General features: G+C 37.7%; 1 protein-coding gene across 2 annotated transcripts in view; it reads right to left on the bottom strand.

Annotated features, from left to right (window-relative positions):
- Positions 1 to 550: 550 nt before the first annotated feature.
- The window catches only part of SLC17A6 (solute carrier family 17 member 6), a 31,648-nt gene continuing 8,793 nt past the window's right edge, over positions 551 to 23,405 (bottom strand). For both annotated transcript variants that reach the window (XM_014841459.3, XM_044752926.2), the window contains exons 4-12: positions 15,781 to 15,895; positions 14,596 to 14,683; positions 13,976 to 14,062; positions 11,053 to 11,195; positions 8,253 to 8,402; positions 4,378 to 4,510; positions 3,850 to 3,960; positions 3,250 to 3,377; positions 551 to 2,540 (exon numbers count right to left, since the gene is read on the bottom strand). In XM_014841459.3, the coding sequence (XP_014696945.1) occupies positions 2,205 to 2,540; positions 3,250 to 3,377; positions 3,850 to 3,960; positions 4,378 to 4,510; positions 8,253 to 8,402; positions 11,053 to 11,195; positions 13,976 to 14,062; positions 14,596 to 14,683; positions 15,781 to 15,895 (1,291 nt within the window). In that variant the 3' untranslated portion in view covers positions 551 to 2,204. The remainder of the gene's footprint in view (positions 2,541 to 3,249; positions 3,378 to 3,849; positions 3,961 to 4,377; positions 4,511 to 8,252; positions 8,403 to 11,052; positions 11,196 to 13,975; positions 14,063 to 14,595; positions 14,684 to 15,780; positions 15,896 to 23,405) is intronic.

Here is a 23,405-nt window from a genome sequence, read left to right as displayed (position 1 = left end):
CAATCTGGGATAACAAGACTACCTCCTTTGGAGGGTCACTGTGGAGTTACGGAAGATATTCTACACAAAATGCTTAGGGCAGTGCTCAGCATAAGGTAGGTGTGTGCAGCCAAAATTGGATAGCATCATTGACCTGGCAAGTTTTGAGGCTCTTCCTAAATTTTTCTTTATGCTTAGCAGAACTTGTGAGAAGACTGTCATTGAAAGATAGAGTTTGACTGAGAGATCTATTTCCTGATGTAAAACTCTCTCTACAAAAACACATCCTGTACAATCTAAAGAATGTCGTTTTCTTCCATTAAATCTCAGGTGGCTAAAAAGGCTGCTATTTTTGAGCCTAGATTTGGCATCGTTGGAGCATGCACATGCTCAATTCACATGAAAGCTACAAACTAAATGAAATAAACCAGCATTAATGTATTGTTTTCTTACAAAAGGATAAATAGAGCATTTTATTAACACTGTTTTTTGCAGCAACAAATGATAGTCCACATCTTTTCATTCAACACAGGAAAAGCTATGATCACATTACGTCACTCTGAGACACAAAGCAAAAGACACTTTTATTTTCTTAAGGTCAGGAATGGTTTGCGTTTTTAAAACAAACTTCATGTTTAGATTTGCAGTAGCAGGGCCTCCAGTGACTAGCACAATACAATAAACAGACCAAATATCCGGAAGAGACAATTAAATACACCAATAATATTTTGAGTTGAATCGGGAAATGCATTATCATTTTAGAACATTATAAAGAGGTCTGATGTTAACATTTTTAAAAGGAAAAAGATCATTCCAACCACCCAAACAGCTACCACAAGCAAAAAGAAGATAGTATACAGACAGGAAATTTTACGCATTGCACTTATTGCTTGGTACACAAATGTTGCAATTCCTGTTGAGTTATATTAAGAAATGACAAGCAAAATGCCTCGGCCCCATCTAAAATTCTATGACTCTAGGAAAGTAGAAATTGCAATCCCCTAACCCAACATTAGGTGTATGCTATTTTTGGTTTTTTGTGAAGAGTGTTTATTATGTTTCTGTGCATGAATATGTGTAAGATATACAGATATATATAGATATAATTTTCATATAATTTAGTGTCCTATATATTTAAGACAAATATCTTTTAAATGGGACTTTAAATAATAAAATTGTCTACTTACAATATGTCTATTTATCTTCTCATACTCTATATAGCTCTGTGGCACAAGTTTCATATAGTATTTAATTATTAAGGAAGAAGGAGAGCTAAATCATTTTCTCTTTTGTTGTTAATATTGCATTTTAAGGGCTATGTTTCCATAGTAAATTTCTTGTTAGATTCTTTACAGTGTGTGCACTTTTGTTTTTCTAATGCAAGTTACAACCAGTACAAAGTTGTAATAAAAAATACATTGAAGTCTATTTCTTTTTTATATTTTTTGCAAAAGAGTTATGTGCTATGCTACATGAAAAGTCAGATTTTCTTGAAACGTGAAGTGTTTTATACTGTTCGGTACGTGAATGGAAGAACATGAAGCATACCCCTCACTTTACAAGTTCTCTTTCACATATAGAAGCGTTTGTGCCCAAGCATTTCATATAAAACACGGCAAGATGTTCATTTTGAGAACCAACAAAATATTCCACATTATGTAATAACAATAATTATTTCGTACACCTTGCTAGTTGCTAGCCTACAATATTCTTCTCCGATTGAGAGATATCCCAACTCCATGGTTTACACTCAATAAATGTTGCCAACACCTGATGCAGCCAACATAGTTTTTTCCACAGGACTTCTGCCTGATATCTTGCAATACAGTGTAACAAATATACAAGTGCATTTTGCATGACCAAGTAGCTTTGGCTTCCTAACCTTTGTAGGACGGGATGTGCCAACTGTTTTAGTTGTGCTTTGTCAAATGGTGATGAGTTTTAGCTCATGTAAATCCAATGAGGAACTACTTGCTTCTACAGTTTCGACCAGTCAATCTTTAAGTCACAAATGCGAGGATGGATGACCTGAATGGAAATGATGGAATTTCACAACTTCTACAGATTGCACTTGATGGTAACTTCGTGAGTTTCTTTTGATTTCATTTTTACAGCAAGACTTGCCTGGTTGATATTACATGTTTACACCACGTTTTTTTAAATTTTTGTGCAATCACAATTAATTTAATCACAAACACTAAAAATAAACCCAGCAATTAGCTTTGTTATGAATAATCATTTCGATCCTTATAGGTGTATGAGCCTTGTCCTTCTTCTTGTACAAATTCCTCTTTCTTTTCCCAACCATTGGGCCAACCTCCATTGGCTTGTGTTGTGGCACCATAAGACTTGGTGGTACCATAATTTATATAATTTTGAGTAATGTCTCCTGTTTCTTCATCAAGCTCATCTTCGTGGATAAATCCACATTTTTCTTCACTTGTCTCCTCAGGGTCTGCCCAGGGTTGCTTCTCTCCTGAGGCAAATATTGCATAAAAGATTACTCCACCGTAGTGGACTAGGGCAGCGATCAGGAAGACATACTGCCACTCCTCACGTGACTGCAGGGACAAAAAGCAGCGCTGTGAGAACAAACTCCCCACGTCTGAAAAGCCTCACGTCTTCGCTGAATGCCCCACCATCGAGCTTTTGGTACAGCGCTATCTTCAGGGGAAACCTCTGTTCTGATTATACAAAGCGAATGCTGTGCTGGAAACTTTCTCTAATACTATGACTTTCATTATTTAAAAATTTTTAAATCTAAAATTCTGAAATAAAACCCCAAATATATCTATGGTCTGCTAATTTTTAAAGTATTCATAATGTCTCTTTTAACTTCCAATGATTTACTTATTTTTTCTCACACTTGTTTATTTCTTTTTGGTAAATATAATTTTTAAGGACAAGTAGCTAATAATAATATTCTTCCATCATTAACTGCAGAGAAGCCTGAATTGAGGTTTACAAATAAAGCTCAGAAGACTTCTGCTCACCTACTCTAACAAGCTAGGAGAAAAAGGGTTTGTTGTGGTTTTGCCACACCAGGAATATCAGGAATATTAAAAGGTGTTGAAAAGCATATAGTTTATTGTTTGGGGAAGAGGGCTCCTCAGTATTCTTCAAGATCTCCTTCTGAGCCTCGATTATTTACCCTACTCAGAGATACAGTGACTGGCCCACAGGGAGAATGCCAAACAGTAGGTATTAACACTTTTCCCAACCCTGAGAGAGAAGCTTCTACCAGTGAACATCTCTTTTGCTCTATCTTACCTTATTTTTCGTCATTGCACCAACAATGATAGGGCAAACCATTCCTGACAATGTGCCAACGCCATTTGAAATGCCCATTAGGATACTGGCATATCTTGGAGCAATATCCAAGTGGTTAACATTGAAACCTGCAACACACACACAAGCTTTGACTCAGAGAATCCTAAACCTCTTAGATGCAGATGCCTATAGAGCATCCTCCACCATACTCACCACCCTCCTTAAAAGATACCAGCTACATAGCATGTGCTTCACAACTACCTTTTGATAACTTAGGTCAGGGATAGAACGGGAATGGAATGAGGCATGATTTCTTCTCCAACACTTAATACGTGGTGCTCACTGCACAGAGAAGGAGATGTTCTCTTAACAAGAACACCAGAAAAACCAAACTTAAGTGTAAGCAGGGAAAGGTGAGTAGTAAAAAATCTAAATGATAATTTCTAAATGTTGTATTGTTTTTATTTCCTAGTGGAAATATGCTGAATAAACTTTCTCAAAAATCAAAATATTAAAGAGGAAAGTAGAATATATACAATTTTTATCACCAGAAAACATCAAGATGTTACAAGTACAAATAAAAAAAAAAATGTCTCTTACCGGAAATGGCAAATCCACTGAATCCCACAGCAAGAACCAAGAAGGAGATAGCGACCCCCCTCGTATGAGAGTAGCCGACCACCAGAAGCAGTGTTGCTTCCATGCCAAAACCTTCAGGAACAAACACATGGGATACTGCAGAAGTTTGTGTAAATTTTTTCAATGAGCCAAACCTGCTAAAAGTGCTCATGCTTATTCGACGTAGCAAACCACTTCAGGGAGTCTATCTTAAAAATAATAATAACAGTAATAATTTATGTGCAAGGATTACTGAAGGCTTTGTTGTGTTTTAATAAAAACATCAAAAACAACCTTAAGCTTCAGTGGTATGAAGGGTCAAGTTAGTAACATAGCTGTTTAAAATTAGGAGTTGTGAAAATTTGAAGTAGTATGGGGAGATGATCAGAAATGAGCGGTGAAGGCACAAATGTCACTGCAGATTTGATAGGCATAGAATAAGGTACTCACGCATGTAGATCAGAACTTCATGAACTAAAAACCTGTCCTCAACGTCATTTATGTACTTACCACCACAGTTCATGATCTTTCTTACTGTAGTAGTTGAAAGAATTTGTTTGCTTCTTAGAAAATCTGCAATCTGTCCTCCAATGGGCACAATAATTGTCATCACTAAGTGTGGCACAGCAGATAGCATGCCAACCTGACGAAACACAACACCGGGAGAAATACACGTGACGGTAAGTAACACGGGCCACTTAACAGTCTTGGTTTTTTTAATCCATGGTAAACTCTTTACAGACAAAGGAAGGAAAAAATACTGTCTCCGAATGACCACTTACTCATTCCTAGAATAAGCAATAACTTTCACAGAATAAATGAGAAAAGCTAAGTAAATTTGCTTTGACCTCTTTTTTTCTTCCAGGAGAATACATTTTTTTCTGTTATGAGTCAGTAAATTTTGAGTTTATGAATAAATTATCCTGAATCTTATTGCAGAGTGATTCACATTTATGTGCCTATTTTATATTCTTAAATGTGTTTGCAAAAATTCATCACTAGCAAGAGACGGGGAGACAGAGACAGAGTCAGAGAGAAGAGAAATATGTTCAACAAACCTTGAAGAGCCTGTCCTTTAAAATTCATTTCTTAATTCATAAGAAGGCTAAAAGCCTCAGTTGCATTTTAATTGTATATCTCATATGAGTTTTATATTAGGTTCTGTAGATTAAAAGCCCAGAAAATGCAGGTCACTTCTTCCATTTTAGGTATTTTTCTATGTCAAATATCAATATTCGGTCACATTGTCATACAGTGATGTATAGCTTCTGAACTAATTTCATACTAAGTGGCCCAGTCTAAAACCTACCCAGCCACTATCCATTCAACACACTTTTTTTTTTTTGAGGAAGATTAGCCCTGAGCTAAGTCCTGCCAATCCTCCTCTTTTTGTTGAGGAAGACTGGCCCTGAGCTAACATCTGTACCCATCTTCCTCTACTTTATATGTGGGATGTCTACTACAGCATGGCTTGCCAAGCGGTGCCATGTCCGCAGCCGGCATCCGAACCAGTGAACCCTGGGCCACTGAAGCAGAACGTGTGCACTTAACTGCTGTGCCACCGGGCCAGCCCCTCAACACACATTTTTTGATCAATAATTACATGCAAGGCACTGTTCTCTGGGAATCATGGGGGCAGAAAGAATGATAAAATGCTTTTTACTTGTGTATTACCACGTATCTGGACTTAGTAAATTTTGAATATAAACACATAAGGGAGTGTTTACTGAGTATATTTTGAGGCACAATTCCTGGCAAACGGTAAGTACCAGAGAAATGTTTATTATTTGTGTATAAAGATATCTTACCAATTAGACCATTGGAGTGTGGAGACAAAGATTCTGCTTTATTTTGCGGTGGGTATACTGTGGTGTCGCCACCACGGACTGGGCTGTTGTAGCGATTAATCAAGATAGCAAGTGACTCTAAAATAGCTTATGTCCAAGCTATTTAATTCTCTCTTTCACTCTGGATGGAAGCTTTTTACATTATTATTCCCATTGTATCGATGAGGAAACTGACTCAGAAGGGCTAAGTGATTGTCAGAACCAAGTTTTGAACCAGTTCTGCCTGAGTGTAAAAACTGAGCTCAGCTTCATAGAAATCCCAGGTTATCAGACTTGGCCCACCCTCCACTTTGCTTCTCTGGGTCACAGTCTGCATTTCTCTCCCCGATCTGTTCCATATTCTGCTCAGAAACTGGCAGTCTACCCGTCAACAAAGAGCAGCCACTCAACACTGCTCTCCTCCACTCCTAAATGTGAAGTTCAAAAGGAATGAGTGTCTCCTGTCATTTGGCGGGCTTCTGTGATCTGAACTCTCAAAGAGCTGGTTAATCCAAGCACTGGCCCTCCCTGGCTATGCCATTTTCAAGGGGCTGAAAAATGTTATATATGAGCATAGGCTGAGATAGATCGATCGATGGATAATGAAGATTAAGCCACTGCACTTGTGGTTTTGTCCGTTGGACACCCAACTTAACTAAGGTTGGAGAGAACTACCCTCCATGTAAGTATTTTAGTTCACTTAAATTTCACTGTACTTCTGAAAAATGCAATTAATACCATTATTTATAGAGAAGAAAACTGAGGTTGACAATTATTCAGAAACCAGCCCAAGGTTATGTATCAATAGTTTATTGTAGAGCTCGGACTCAGAGCCATGCCAGCCTGGACCCAAAGCCCATGCTCTGTGGCCTCCATCACTTCTTTTACACATTTCTCAGGTAAGTCAGAGATTTTTGTTTGTTTGTTTTTAACCGGTATAATTAAAATCTTCAGGCTAATCTGTGTGTGTAGAATTTATCCAAAATTTAGTTAAAAATATACTAAATGAATCAAATCAACCCATCTGGTTACTATATTTAGTTTTTGCAAAATATCATCACTTTCACTGAAGCATTTTCAATTAGTTGGAGCTATAGGGTCAGAATGACCACAAGGTTTCATTAACATCAGTTGGCTCCTTCTCTCTCCCCCGTGGGACGTGACTTTATTAATAGCCTCTCAGTGTCATATTTGTCCTAGATTATGAAAATGGACTCACACCTCCAGCAGCCTTTGTTGAGAAGTATAGCACCTCTCAGAGCTCCCGAAGGCTGCCCCACAATGTTTGATCAGCTCCAGAGAGAAGAGGCCTGTCTAAAGCGGCCATTCTTCTCGGGGATGGAGGAAACAGTTTCCTTAGAAACGGGGATTACAAAAGAGCTCTCAGAATAGCTACTCCTCAACTCAGGTTTTCCTCAGTTCCAGGCCTCAGATAGTCTTTCAAGCAGAGATATAATATGAATAGTGAGCCCAGCTGGACTTATGTAAGGACATGAAGAGAAACGGCAAGTCCATGGCCAGGACAGACAAGTGTATTCAGGACTCAGCAAAGTGCTTGGCACAGAGACGGCATTCAACAAGTACTGGCTACGAGTTTAAAGGAACATATGGTTTACCTGGATTTAAATGGCGCAGCAAAAGGACTTGAAACATAAATCAGAGGATCTGGGCTTAAACTTCATTCTGTCATTTACTATCAGCTTGGCCTTAGCAAATTTAAATACCTTCCCTAGTTTCTGTTTCCCCATCGGTCCCATAGAAATGAGACAGTTATCTAGCTGGTCAGCCAAACGAGGTTGTGCATGAATATCAAAGGACCTTGTAAATTTCAAACCCTTAAATAAAGTATTATTTTTATGTACATTTCAACCTTACAGCAAATCTCAAAATGATTATATTTTCATAGCTAAGAATAAATGTCTGTAGCATTTAGCATGCTGTGCTGTGATTGGTAACGCTGTTTTTGTCTACACCACCAAATTGTAACTCTTGAGGACAGGAACCATGTTTTTATTTCCGAACTAATACAAAGCTTCATATAAATGTTCCACAAACGCATGCTAAAAGAATAAACTGGATAAACAACATACAAGAAGGTTTTCAGATATTTTTGCTATCCTCGAATCTTTTAGCCAGACGTATTTCTGAGAGCATTGAAGAAGAGTTAGATTGGTAACTATATAAATACAATTCCACTTCAATAAAACACTTTTTCATTCACTGTCATATTGTTTCCGACCTGAGATGTAAGAGGAGTTCTGTTTATTTACAGGGAAAAGGCTACACTGCTGGCCACGTCGACTGACATGGAAGCTGCGTGAGGGCAAAGACTGTGCCTGTTTGGTCTGTGTTCCCAGCAGCAAAGAGCAGCTCCTGGCAGACAGCTGAGTGCAGGAGACGCTCAAATACCTTATTAGTCTTTGTTTCCCAGAAGTTATTTGTTGAATGAATAAATAAATAACTCATGAAATTTAGAAGATAAAATCTTGGCAGAGGAACTTACTAGTCACTTAAAGACAAAAATAATGCACTAGTTGAATAAGGATAATTTTTACATACCTTGCTGATTTCAAATCCAAACACTTCCTCAAAATATGCTGGCTGACTAATAAGCAATAAATAAAACGTCCAGCTTCTGCAGAAGTTTGCAACGATTATTGCATAGACTGGCATAGATGTAAAAAATTTCCTCCATGGAGTCTTGAATTTCTGAAATTCAAAAAAAGGAGCCATTCTGCCTATTTTAAATATTTTCTAACTTAAGTGGGAATAATAGGCGCTGTAGATACAAACTTCTAGTGACTGCATTATAGATGGATTCAAAAAGTGCAGGATTTTTTCTTAAAAAATTAATATGTTCTGGGGAAGTGACACCAGATAAATATACTTATTCTCCAGAAAATAAAAATAGCCAATACAGGAATATCTACATTATCATATTATATTTGTACAGGAAATAACTTCAGAAAATTATTAGAAGGCAATAACCTGCTCCTGCTGGGAAGGTATTTCTTTTATTCATACGAGGATCATCTCCACTGAGAATTTTACTCTTCAAGTCACAAAACACTTCATCAAATGTGAAAGAAAAATATCTAATTTTATATGTTAAAAAATAGTTGGGGGCCGTAGGAGTTATGGTATTCTGATAACATTCTGCTTATTAAACTAGCTGTTTCCTGCACAAGTGTGTTTAGTTTATAAAATTCAGCAAGCTGTTAGCTTATGATTCATGCATTTTTTCTGTATGTTGTGTTTAATTTTTTTAAGAAAAGAAGAGAAATTTAAGACATACTACAGTCAGCTACAATGTGTGACCTTTAATTGGATCCAGATGCAAAACAAAGACACTATTATAGACTAGGTATTAGAATTTGGACTGAGTATTAGAAATTTGAATATAATCTAGGTATTATATAATGTTGGGATATTATTCTAATTGTGTTACATATGATGATACTACTTCAATTGTGCAGGAGAGTATTCTTATTTTTATAGAGATATATGTGACGTATTTACGGGTAAAGTGTTATGATACCTCATTTACTTTGAAATCATTCAGCAAAAAGAAAAACAAAATAAATAAGGGAAGATGCTAACAGCTGTGTGTCTGCAGTGGAGACATGCGTGTTCCTGTGGGTGTTCTTGCTGTTTCGCTGTGTTCTGAATTTGTTCACAATAAAAAGTTCCCAATAACTAAAGTACAAGTTCTATTCCCACCTGACCTCAGTCTTAAAAATTTCCTTTGAAGCTACAGGAAAGTATAAAATATCAGCAAGAAGTGAAATATTGTGTTTAGAAAAGCAGTAAGGAATAGAAGATAGGGAGTTTGAGATTATCTAGGCTGTGTTATCAACCTCGTGGGTGTTCTTTTGGGGTCATTTCCAGAAACTGGTTTTCAAAAGAACTAAATTTCTGATTGTTTTAAAAAACTTATGCCTGATCTGGACATACAATCTCTCAAGAACAGGTAAATAAAAGAAGTATATTTAACTAATGAATCTATAGGCTGATCCGATTATTTTTGGCTGGAAATTGAAGCTCAGTTCCGAACTCACCACAGGCCAGCCTATATTCAGCTTCTGCTCGCACAGCTGCCGCTGGTGGGCACCAGGGCACACTACCAACACCTCCCACCCTCCCCCTGCCACTGCCACACCACCACTTGTTTCTGGAGTAGCCATTATTAGAAATTATCAGTCCATTTACAGAAGGAAGCAGGAGGGAAAAGTTCCAACGCCAGTCTATTCAGTTCATGGAACAACTAGAATGTAAGGGTTTTCCTTTAAGTATGGAAGTTCAACTTCTGAAAGATATGCAATATGGGATTTTTCTTATTAATTAAAGGCCAAGATACCCTTGGCAACAATGGGTGATGGATCTTTTTACCTAGGATGAGATGTCAAAGACAGGTTTTCTCTAACAAATGAAGCAGAGAATCAGAGCTGGAATAAAATACAATTAGGATGACGGCAGGGGCCTTGAAAAGAAAGAGGAGAAGCTTAATGTATAAGGAACATTGGTCCTTAGCCAGTGTCTGGTATCACCAACTCTTAGCATAAGGAAACTGAGTTACTGATTATGTGCTGAATTACTGAAACTGTCTAAATATATTACTTTTGCTTACCAGTTTTTTCTTTTTTATAGTATCAGATGGCTATTAATAACTATTTATGATATATTAATGTCACATGGACTAAAATATCTGCATTTTTGACATAGAACTGCATTTTTCTTTCCATAGGTGGATCCTGTCCAAGAAATCAAATCAGAATCAGAAAAAGACTTCACAACATTATCTTGATCTTCATGATAATAATCCTGAAAAATGGTAACATTTTATCAATAAACGGATTTTATTATATTAAGAATATTTTTGTCAGCTATCTATTATTGGCATTCTAATGCTTTAGTATTTCCTAAACTACATATAACTAAATATGGATGTATAAAATTTACATTTAAAATATTCAACAAACAAAAAGTAGCCCTTTTTATGACTGTATTAGGGCATTTAGCATTTCCTACAGTCTAAAATGAACAAATCTTGACTGATTTTTTTAAAATTATGGGCCATATCGAACTGTTGTTAAAAACTTGTTTAGGTTTACAGTCATAGTCATAATGCAGGTAAAATCTGAAGATGCTTAAGAAAAGATAAATTAAAAAAAAGAAATTATAGATGAAGGAAGTAGCAATCATTTCTAAGTCAGGGATTGTGGATGGAGTAAAGAAAACAATAACGATTGATATCAAATTATTTTTGTTGAATAGTGAATCATAAAATAGTTTGGTTGGTTGGAGGGAGGTGAGATGGAGAATAAGAATAGGAAAATATACACCATAATAAAGTTCTTACTTCCATTGCACCTAAAAGATTTGCACTCTCTCCAATGCTTTCTTCTATGTACCTACGTTCTTCATCTGTAATAGTAGGATGCTTTGCAGGACTCTCGTAAGACACCAAAAGCCAAAACATGTACCAGATCATCCCAAAGCTTCCTGCAAGGAAGAATTCAAGAGGAGGACATCAGAGAAAACTGTCACAAGTACCTTCCATTTAACGTCATTTGCTGGAATAAAACTACAATAATCATGTGACAAACATTCTAGAGAACGTGAATTCCAGCTTATGTTTCTCCAACTGACTTTAGCCATCTCTTCTTGTCTTTTGCCTTTAGACTTCAAGCTTCTTGAAGGCTGGTCCTGTAGTTTTATCTCTTTGTCACTATTAAATAACGCTAATACACAAGAAACTCACGATAAAGAATTATTGGATGGTGTGGTCTGGAACATGTTCATACATCCAACAACATTTACTGAGCAATTACTGTCCCAGGCACTCTGCTAAATGAGACAGTTATGAAGAACAAGACCAAATTCCCGTCCTCAGAGAACTTTGCTGGGGGTGAGTCCTTTTATTATTTGCCTGCCTTGAATATATGAGACTAGTCTGTATTTCCAGAGAAAAGAAATGCTCTTTTCCCTCTCCTGTTAGCACTTCCATATCTAGTAAACAGACTATTAAATCAAATCTAGAAGATTATTTTAGCTTAACTGGCTATGGTACATGAAAAAATGGGCTTCTGTTATTAATGTAGTAACATTTGACACTTGATGTGACTGTATACCATATTATTTTCAGTACATACTATTGCCTATTGATTATTCTTTGGATAGATGAAAGTTATAAATTCCAGTGCAATAAACTATTTGCAAGTCCTTTTTCAGTCCCCTCTTTATTTAGCACTTTCACCATTAAAACATACCCCTATTGTGCAATATAAATCAGAAGCATTAATAATAGAAAGAATTTCAAGTGATTTATTCCGGTTTCCCAGCAGCTGGCCATTTCACTCTTGCCTCCTACTGTTCTCTTTTTCCCTTGGGTAACAATCTAAATGCTCCTGATCTCTATAATACTTTTTCTTTTGCCTGTTCAATCTCCAAGAAGTATTCCTTAATCTCAGAGCTTCTGATGTGCCATGCTCCTTGTAATTACTGAACATGACAGCGTACACACCTGTGGATCAGAGCGTGTGCGGAAATTCGGTCTCATGTAGTGGTTATGGCCTCGGACTCACCCAGGTTCAAATGCTGGCTGTGTCACTCATGAAACCACACGGTCTGATCACTAACTGAAGGTCTCTAAACCTCACTATAAAATGAGAGAATAATTCCTTTTTTATGAGATTGTGGCAAAGAAATGTTAAAGGAGATAATGCATAAAGCAATGATCACAATGGACGGCACAAAATAAGCGCTCAGTAACTGAGAGTTCTTGTTCTTGTAATTTACTAATCATTATCATTACCATTAACTGAATGCATCCACCAGTCACTCAGATTATATGCATTGTCTTTTTTAACTTTAGCCAGGTCTTATCTTATTAATTTTTAAAATATCAATATTGAATGTGTGGCTCAAAGATCCAATTTTTGCTACAAACAGCAAGTAGGCAAGTGCTATGATCTATTTTCAGATTATCTAATATTTAAACTTTGTACCTCTCAATGATAAATGAGGTATAGCTCGAAATAATGAGACTGGTTTTCATGAGTGCTTTGTGGAAATTGATATCCTTACTTTAAAGTCACATTATATCTCCAACTAAGTAATGGACTAAGGCACACATCAGAGGATTTAATGGGTGGCGATCCCAATTTGTACTATACACCCTATAAACAAGTGTTTTAGTTTTCTTTGAATTATGGACTCTTGAAAATTTAATGAAAGATATGGATTAAAATCTGATAAAAATTTCTCCCCAGAAAAAAAGAAAATGTACAAATGCATGTGTGGCTTACTATTTAGGGCATTCATGAATCCCAAACCCATCCATGGCTTCTGAACCAGGATAAGAGGCCCTACTATAAAGTACACTTAATAACATCCTGCAAACAGAATTTTCTCTGATGAGAACATTTCAAGATGGGAATGCATCATGGGAAACGTGGAAGCAGCCGGATACCATTCTGTTCTACTGCATGACTTCATGAATCTTTCAGATTCTCACGCCCATGCCCAAGATGCTAATGATCGTGACCACATCAGCTGGACTCCACCTCCCTCACATTTCTCCTTTCTTCTTTATTGAGAAAGCGTCTCTTAGAGAGAGACTTTAGGGCTAACCTGAAGTGGTAAGCTGTTAGCTTCTGGTCAAAAAGTGAACAGAAAGGGAGTCTGAACTTAGGGTTTCTTGTAATTTTTTATTCCCACTCGGGGGCTTAATCGCCTTTAGTTCTGGGGAAATGAAGACTAGCACGCGCTGCTGCAGCAGCTGACTTGCTAAGACTTCACCCCAGAATCACACTGCCACATCCACACTCCGCTCACCTCCCAGCCCTCTGCCCAGATTCAGTCTGGAGGAGGCACGATCCCAGAAATGACCAGGAAAGCAGGGGCCACAAGGAGAAGTGGGTGCTGCCCAGCTCTTTCCTCTGAATCAGCTCTGAATCAAGAGCTAATTTAATCCTCTTCTTCGTAATCAAGGACAATATATGTTACACATCACAAAGTTCCCATCAGTAACGTGGTTGCTTTTAGAAATCCTAAGTTACAATGCAGGGAAAATCATAGAGATAGAACATTTTCCCTGATCTTCTCAGAATATAAGGAGAAGATATAAAGAATATAAGGAGATAGAATATAAGGAATATAAGAAGATATAAGGAATAGAAAAAAATTCAATGAGTAAACACAGAAGTATATTCAGTGAGCTATCTCACTGTCTTAGCTTATGCACACTTCTTTTATCTTTATTGTATAGAAATGCAACATACCATAGACATAGAATACTGAAGACCAGCCGGTGTACTGTACGAGAATGCCAGCCAACGGCATTGCAATCACAGCTCCAGCATAGGAACCTAAAGTAGAAGGAGAATGGGAGCAAGGTAAGTAACATCGACAGAAATTCTTGACTTCATCTCATGTCCCTGGGTTGGCTCACAGAAACGCAACTTGCATGCTCAGGTACATGTGTACTCACACCCATATACTTCCAAACACACGTATGAATGCTTAGCCAGGAATACAGGACAACACAAGTGGATATAACCTACTTCCCCAAGACTCAACAGAGGTTTAAAAATAATAAAAGGCTATCATAAAAAGTAAACTGAAAAGACTATAATAAAAACCATTCATGAATATATTTGAAAACCTAGATGAAATGAATGAACTAGAAAAATATAAAACCCAAGAAGAAATAGAGGATTTAAGGAGACTAATAAGAATTAAAGAAATTGACATGGGTGGTAAAAAACCTTCCCTCATGTACACACACAGACATACACACTCCCCAGGTGGTTTTACAGGTGAGCTTTACCAACTTTCGATTCTTATCCAAGTTAGTCCTGAACTTTTAGCCCCCAAGACTACATCTGCGCACAGTGCTCACCACAGAAGGAGGTGGTTGCCAGTCTACTCCTCTCGAGAGGTGGCGCCCATTTGCTCCAGATGCCATGACATGCTGGGTAGGTGACGCCCTGTGAGGGGGGAAGATAAATATCACTATTCAGGATCCAGGATCACTGCGAAAGAAGCACATTCCCTTCTCTGATGCTGTTTCCTTAGGATGGGCACCAGGGTTTAGGGAAAGCTGCTACCTATGGCCTGTGCTGACTCCCTGAAATCCCGTTTTAAGAACTTTCAGCCCGGACCAGGTAAGACATGACCTCTTTTTAGTGATCTGTTCAAATTCTCCCCACTCTTCAAGTCTCCCTTCTACTTCAATATTCTTGTGATTAATGCAAAAGCAAAGATTCTACATTACTCAGTTCATCTGTAATTCGGAACAGTTTGAGAAATTTGGGAGACCCTTCTGTGAGGCGTTAAACTCAGTGATTCCCAAATATAAGGAATCCATATAAAGGAAGGCGAAGCTGAAATTCTTGAAGCTCACACTTCCTAAAAGTCTTGCCTCGAACTTAACACCTTTAAAATAGCTATCTTTTTTCTATTATTTTTATCCTCTCATTTTTCTTTCTTTTTGGAGAGAAAGAAGATTGTTTTCAGCACCTTAATACTTTATCTGATTTGTCTATTCCCACCGTACTCCATGGAAAGAGAAGAGGCAGAAGGTAGGCCAAACTTAAGTTTTTAAATGATATTCTTTCAAAGGATATAGGTTGATGGAGCCAAAGTCACTGATTAGAGTCAGATGGCCAAAGAACACATTCAATGAAATATTCTAGTGAAAACTCAAATCATGATTCAAGGCCAACAGGGACTTTGTATAAAACTCACAAAAAGTATTAATTCAGGGTCAGCGTCAGCAAAGGACGGACTCAAAAATTCTTATCATGACACATTAATAGAGGCGCTGTTCTTTTTTTTTAAGTCAAATAGTCACTAAACATTTCTTTAACATCACTCAATTCTAGAGAAAAAGAAGTAAGCAATCACAGTTGTAGTTTAGCATCATTTAAAGACAGAACATCTGATCGCCTAACTTTTCCAATTTTTTTAACACTACAAGATATAACCTAATAAAATATATTTTTTTGTAGATCAAGACAAAGATAATCTGCTGGTTCTTATTAACATGCCAACCTTAGGATGATGTCACCCTGCAGTGCCATACCTCAACAAGTCCCTGCAGTATCCGAACAAAGATGACACACCCATAATGCACTCTGGCTGCTGACGGGATTAGCATATTCAGGGTGGAGGTAAGAAGGATGGCAGCTCCGAAAACCCTGGAAAAGAAAAGGAGTGAATAGATCGAAATTGCTCAGGTCTAGCTAATTACAAGCAATTTTAAGGTACATTATTTTTTCTAAAAAAAAAATAAGATACATTCGGGACTTGATTGGACAACCATTGCAAATAAACACTTGGACTATCCTGAAATAATGCATTGTTTGAAGCGCAGGAAATAAAAGAAGGCTCCAATAAACCTGGTTAAATGTACTTGTATTTATTTTCTTCATAGATATAATGAAAAATTGCAAATATTCAAAGAATCATTGTGTATGTTTTTGGTCTACATCTCAGGCTACAACACAAGCTGCTTATGAGCAAGAGCTGGTTTTTCAGATACACTGTTCCATCCCCGATACATAGCACAGTGCCTGACACATAGGAGATTCTTATTGAAGAGTTGTTGAAAAAATAATAAATGCCTGAATGGAATTGTGCCTCCCATTCTACAACTATTTGCAACTTCCCTACAAGCAGCATATACATACAAATTTTATGAATGGAATCATATTTTAAATGCCCCAAGAAATCTCACGATGAGATCCCACAGCACATGTTTTTATGACAGAAATAACTATTACTTAATATGTCTGTCTCAGGTTCTCTTTCTTTTTTTATTTGTGGGTGGGTGAGAACTCCTGTCTGAGGCCACCTCTAGCTGCACACACATACACAACAATTCAAGAAAGAATTGCCGAAAATATGGCACAAACATCTTTATCCATCTGCAAGTAAAAATTCCATGCCATCGTTTAAAAATGTATATTCCATGATGTTTTTACTAAGCAAGAGAAATACGCCCCTAACTGGGTAACTTTAGAAGGTACTTGCGGAGAACTTTGGGGACACGCTATCTCTAATGAGCTAAGCTGTGTTCTGTGCAAGTTTTCTCAAGTCGAACATTGAGTTTTGAATTCAGTCAAGATGGTTGCTTCGTAGACGCTCTAATTCTTCCAAGGGGCACAATTAAATGTAAACTGTTAAAGACTTGAGTTTCTGGAACAGGCCTTGAACATTATTAACTTGCTACTGAAATCTGAGAAATGACTTTATGAAGAGCTGAAGTGGATCAGCTCTTTTTCTATGAATCATAGACCAGGTCAAATATTTTTGTTTACGTGGTGCAGCCTAACATCCGCCTGTCCTCAGTGGCTTCTCTTCACTGAGGTAAATAGTCTCTCAGGAGGTGAACGTTCTGTTCCATTCTTCCTCTGTGCTAGTTGCTGAATAGGTATCTTTGGGTTTGAGTCAAAGTATAACTTATTTCCTAAATGTTTCGCACAAAATAGAAGCTTTCTATTTCTAGAAATGATTACTTCCATTAAAATGCCGCACACTCAGTGATATTACACTTCTGCCAAATATGAATTTATTTTTCAGAAAATAAATGCAAAAATACCATGACCTATCTTTATAAAGTAAGAATCCAAACTTGTTATAAAAATTGATTTAAAATGTATTTTATTTTATTCATTTATCTTTTTGCTGAGGAAGATTCATCTTGAGCTAACGTCTGTTGCCAGTCTTCTTCTTTTTTTTGTCCGTGAGGTGCCACCACAGCATGGCCGCTGACAGACATGGCCCAGTCTGGCTTCATCCTTAAGTCTTCCAAACAACGTTATAGAATCTCCTGAAACCAGCTGCCATTATGCTTTCTGTTCATCATGGCGTCTTCATCAGCCTCTGAAACCACTGTCTCTGAAGCTCTACTCTCAAAATTAGGTGGTAATGCCTCAGAGGTGATATATGGTCCTCTTGAAGAATCTCACTGTTTACCAGTACTTAATGTAGTTGTGTACACTGTATTACGCTCTACAGTCGTCATTCCTATTTGGCCTGATGTTACAAAAACAAACAAATAAAGGCTGGCCCAGTGGCATAGTGGTTAACTTTCCATGCTCTACTTTGCCAGCCTAGGGTTTGCAGGTTCAGATCCTGGGTACCGACTTACACACTGCTCATCAAGCCATGCTGTGGCAGCGTCTCATGTGCAAAATAGAGGAAGATTGGCACTGGTGTTAGCTCAGGGGCAATCTTCCTCATCAAAAAAAAGAACCAAACAAACTAACATAAGCATTGAATATACTTTTGATATCTCAACAGACAGAAGGAAATAGATTATACACCAAGAAACATTTAATAGTCCTGTGTGTTTTATTATCCCTAGCACTGGTCCCAACTTTGACACATACTTGTGTTTCACAGCAGTCCTGCCCTGAAAACAATACCCACCAAAATAGGTTTTTCAAGTTTACCCTCTGATCAAAAGACTTGTCTAAAAATCAAAATTATGCAAATAAATACATCTTGTAAATTATTCTACAGTCATGCTCTTTCTTGTTGACCAAGCCCCGCACCAAGTAATACAGTGAATTCTTTTAGAAAAGCGCACACAATAAAGCTACTCGATAGGAGAAATGTGCTTACTAAAGAAGCATATTATTTGAAATCAGATATACCAGGGTTAGTGGCCCAACTCTTCCTCTTGGCAGCTGGTGATTTTTGGGAAAATAACATTGCTAATCTGTGTTCAATTCTCTCATCAGTAAAACAAGCATAAGAGTGTTTGCCTTACAAAGTCACTATAAGGAAGAAATGTGATGTACTATATAAAAAGTTTAGTGATACATATATTTATTATTCTCTTCAATTCTAATTTCATCTGCCTCCTGAAACGGAGAACTAAGGCAATTATGAAGATGATTTATGATTCATATCCTCTCTCTCCCCACCCCCAGCACAAATGTACTATTTAGGGAGAGGAGGAAATTTTATCCCTGAATGATCTGCTTCACATGGATTGAAAGCCCGGCTGATAGTCACCACCCCCGCCCCCACCCACTTCACACGGTTAGAGCATCTCTTCTGTGTTTCCACTCAGTTGAGCTGGATTTCTGTATTTCCCCATTTTAATCCAAAAGCTAGATTTCTAGACTCTTTTTAGCTACAGGGAAGGAGAAGGCTGCCCCGTACTCCATCATGAAAACCAAGCGACTGAGTTACTGCCTGACATCAGTGGCCTAAAGAGAACATTTGTGCTGTTTTTTTGGTTCATTTTCATAATCTTTTTGTCTTAAAATTCCACTGTGGATGTTTCCAGGTGCATTTTCAATGTTTCCCCATAAGATAAATGTTAAATTTTATAACATACCAGACAATAGTATAATTTATCTGAGGACATTTTAATGAATTGGTGATGATCCCATAGAAATTTAAGGTTCTATTCAATACAATTAATCAATTACACATTTGTAAAATTAACCTGACTTCTGATTTATATTCTGGGTTTTTGCTTTATTTTGTTTTTTGCCTTATAGTCCATTTCAGTTAAGAAACTCACTCAAGGTCTGATCACGGCTTCTTCCTGATAAAGTTGAATAATGTATGAGAAAATAAAGAAATACTATACTCACATAAAAAAACACTTTCTAGAAATAAATAAATTTCCCCGAATAAATATTTGTCCATTTTTTTTTACTTTTGAATTGTAAATCTAGGGTCTTTATAACATCAGGCAGTATAGTTCTATCAGCGTATTTATATTAATGTTAGTACTATATATAAAAATAAATCATTAATGAAAATTCTAGCAAGTTACACAAATTCTTTCAGCAACAAGCTAACATATCGCTTTTGCTGAACAAATCATCAGACTGTGCAGTTATCAATTAGGTAAATATTGCTGAACTTGAAGTTCCAAATAGTAAGTTGAAGCTCAACTAGAATGACATTTCATTTTGCTTAAAGTCCTTCTTTTCATAGTTGGCAACTAAATTGCTACCTTAAAAACCCACTCCTGGTCTCAATATAAGTCAGAGATGGGCCATCAGTAACTGGGCTGAGAAAAAAAAGCAAAGTATCTGCAAACTAAATGTGAAACTCTTGGCTTTTCTATGCCTTAACAACAGAACTAGAAACTGATGGGTGCTCTCGATTTCTCGAAGAACATCATTATAATCTCCATGAAATAAAATAAGGGCCATTTGCTTATTAAGATCGTTTTCCAAAATGATAAACCACTTGAAAGCTACTTAAAATTGTTGTTTTCCTCATGATTTCCTCTGCAGCAAATGAAATACTAAAATGAATTCAATCTGCTTATTTTCAAGTTAAAACCTAATTTCTACTTGTTTTTCCACTGCTTGTTACACACACACACACACACTCACACACACATTTTTTTCCCTCCTTTGTCTTCTAGTGTGAAATGATTATATTCCCCTACAGAGAATCACTTTAAGAGCACTGGTGTGTATGTGTGTCTGTGTGTATGCATGTGTTAGGAGGCTCAATATTACTAAACAGATTGTCAAAATTGAGAGGCATACAGTATCCCCCCAGTACAGAAATATCTGGGAAAGCAAATGTAATTGCTGCAAACCTGCCTCACCCCTGCCTCAAGATTAGCATCCAGTGTGGGCCGGAGCGAGTGAGCTCTGAGATTCCCAGTCATACTCGTCTTCTATGACCCACAGCCACAAACACCCTCACGTGTCAAGCCCACCCGACAAGGTCTTGCCCAGAAGAGGTGACAAACACTGGTGACCTGTCACTTCTACAGATGATATCCATTTTCCCTGAATCAGTCAATCAGTTTCCATTTGGGCAATGGCTTGTCACCTAACAGGGAACTAGGGTGCTAATCCCCTCCTGGAGGGTGTGTAGGAATAGACTGGTTCAGGCTGGTTAATCTATTTAATCTAATCAAATCTGGGCTCAGGCACCTCCCTTTCTCACATCTGATGCCCCCTCTTCCATATTAAAAAAGGAATACACAAGCACAAGCCAGCCCTGTGGGTCCCTCGGTACATTATTAAGTTGTAAAAATGACTTCATCACTCATGACAGAGAAATGAGGCAGCCCCAACAGTGGCATATGGCAGCGGGAGAATCATTCTACCAGCTGCCCACCTGACTCTCTCCTCCCTCAAAATCATGTCCCTCCCCTCCAGGGGCTCCCCCCCTGCCTCCCCCCCCCCCCCCCACACACACACATAGGACACGGCAGCAGCCGCAGGGGAAGCCAGAGCTATAAAGGGGTGAGAGGAGAGGAGGGGGAATGAGAGAGAAGCTGGTGTCAGCAAACCACGTGCAAGCCCTTGGGGACCCCTCCCGCTCTCAATCCCTCTATTCATCTTGCAGAAAGGGTATTTTCTTTTGTCAGAAAAAGGAAGGCCTCTTCTGCATTGCCCTAGATACCTACCCTATAAGACCCACAATTGGAAGGTGGCTAGATGTTTGATAGGTAGCTGGGGGAATGAGATAGAGACAGTCACCTCTGGCCTTAAAAGACTGGATGCTATAAACTGTTTTTTCCACCATAGCAGGATGGTGGTCCCTTGCAGCAGGCTTTATGTTCATAGCCTGAATTATTTTCTCACACAAAAGGAATCTGCAAATGTTTCTCACTGGAAGGGTTAAGGAACCCCTGATTGCAATGGCTGTTGCAATGGATAGGCAAGCAGAGAGGAAAAAAAATATAGATAGACAGATAGATAGATAGATGGAAAGATAGATAGATAGATAGACAGATAGATAGATAGACAGATGATAGAGTATGTTGGTGCACGTGTGTGTTTGGTGGTGAAACCTAAGAATTCACTTCCAATGCTTATTCCAATAAATAAAGCAGATCCTCATTGTTTTATTTCTGGGAAGGAAAAAAACAGAATAGCAATGGCAAAATCATTTATTCCTGGGCTTAAAATATGAAGATGTCGCGTTTTAAATCTCTTTGTACCTCTCTTCTGAAAATCATTCTCACAGGAGGATTTTTCATAATCGGGCAAGCCAGAATATTTACCTAAAGTATATCAAATTTCACTTTTATAAATGCAAATGCACATTAGTAAACAACTTTAAAATCCATGCATTTGAATTTGTTCATTTTTAAGTATAAATTACTCTCTCTTTTATCATATCAGTGGGATGAATTGAACTTTTTAATCAAAATCCCAAGGATGCACCCTTCTTCTTTGCAGACAAAAGACCTAAATCGCTCCCAGTCATGCTCAAACCCCTGCCATCTTCCAGGAGCCCAAACTGCCAAAGGGGCCAGGCAGGGAGAAAAAGTTCTAAATACTATGTTTTCTTCTACAGAAAATCAGACTCTTTGTTTAAGACATCACCACGTTTGGGTTTTGCCTTCTGCAGAGCAGAGAACAGAACCACTCATGTTGTGGCCGAATATTTTGGGAGCCTGTACACACACAGAAATACAGTGCTTCTCCTGCCACAAAAATCTAAGGATCCCTTGGGCCTGCTAAAGGCTTCTCTCTCTAATTCGTGGATTTCTGTCCCGGATTTGGGACATGATAGATTGTAGGTGCTCATTCAGAGAGCAGATGGCTCAGCCACTGCTGAAAGTGAATTTGGGATGAAGCACATAACGCCAGGCAGAGATGTTAAATTTCAATGTAGCGATAACCTGTGGTCATGTATTACTGCACACCTGATTTTAGTCACAGTCTCTTAGTGACCTTGGGTAAGTCACCGCCTCCGTGATTCTCTGTTTCCTTTCCTGGTCTGTGAAATGAGAGGACTGGATTGGAGGAGCCCTGTGCAGCTCTAACACAGGTTCTTTCTGTTACCAGAGTTTATTCTATGCTTCAGAAACATGGGACCCTCAGTCTCTTATTCAAATAAAGAACTACTTTTCTTTAGCAAAAGTCAAGTTAGAAATCCAAGAAATACCTAAAAAGACAAAATGGTGCCCTAGGAACTGAACCCTCTCTAAATAAAGGGTAGGGACGGGGGATATAAATTGTAACTTCCAGCAGAGAAATCTAACCTCAAGCTTAAATGGATTTCTCTAAGTGTATTTAAAATATTTGGCTAGAATTCAAAGATTGCATGCACCAAATTACTAGCACTCTCTATACTCTTGGTAAAAATATTTTTTAAGCTAGCTCTTTAAAAGCTTTCAAATGAGACTTATGGCAATATCAGTGACAACAATTTTGATTGTGAATAATGTGTATGGGAAAATAACTTTAAAGGCAAAAATTTGACATGTGAAAAGAGGTAGGCTTTTATCACAACGGAAAAAATCGTTCTTTTGCATTACTAATACTTAAGGCAAATTTAAACACAAGTAATGCTGAATGGTCATAAGAGTTTTTTTCTTTCAATTTTTTTCTGAATTTAAGATTTTATTAATGAGAAATGACAACAGCCAATAGTTATTGAGTGCCAGGCACGTCTAAGAACTTTACACACACTTTCTTACTTAGCTGTCATGATAGCTGTATCAGACAGGCACTTGGATTAGCGCCCTGTCACAGAAATATAAACTGGGGCTCAGAGAGGTTAAATAATGTTTACGTCATTCAGTTATTAAGCGGCACATTCAGGAATCTGAACCCACACAGCTTAGCTGGACATCCTCTATCTCAACCACTTTGCCATCCTGCCTTTTGTTAAAAGCCCAAAACACTTTGTTGTGATGTTTGTATTATTTATCCAATGAGTATCTACCCTGGGCCAGGCACTATTTGAAATGCTAGG

The sequence above is a fragment of the Equus asinus genome, chromosome 20 (genome assembly GCF_041296235.1).
Source record: "Equus asinus isolate D_3611 breed Donkey chromosome 20, EquAss-T2T_v2, whole genome shotgun sequence".
Classification (NCBI taxonomy): Eukaryota; Metazoa; Chordata; class Mammalia; order Perissodactyla; family Equidae; genus Equus; species Equus asinus.
The sequence above is the reverse complement of the archived record's forward strand: the minus strand, read 5'-3'. Positions and strand labels throughout refer to the sequence as shown.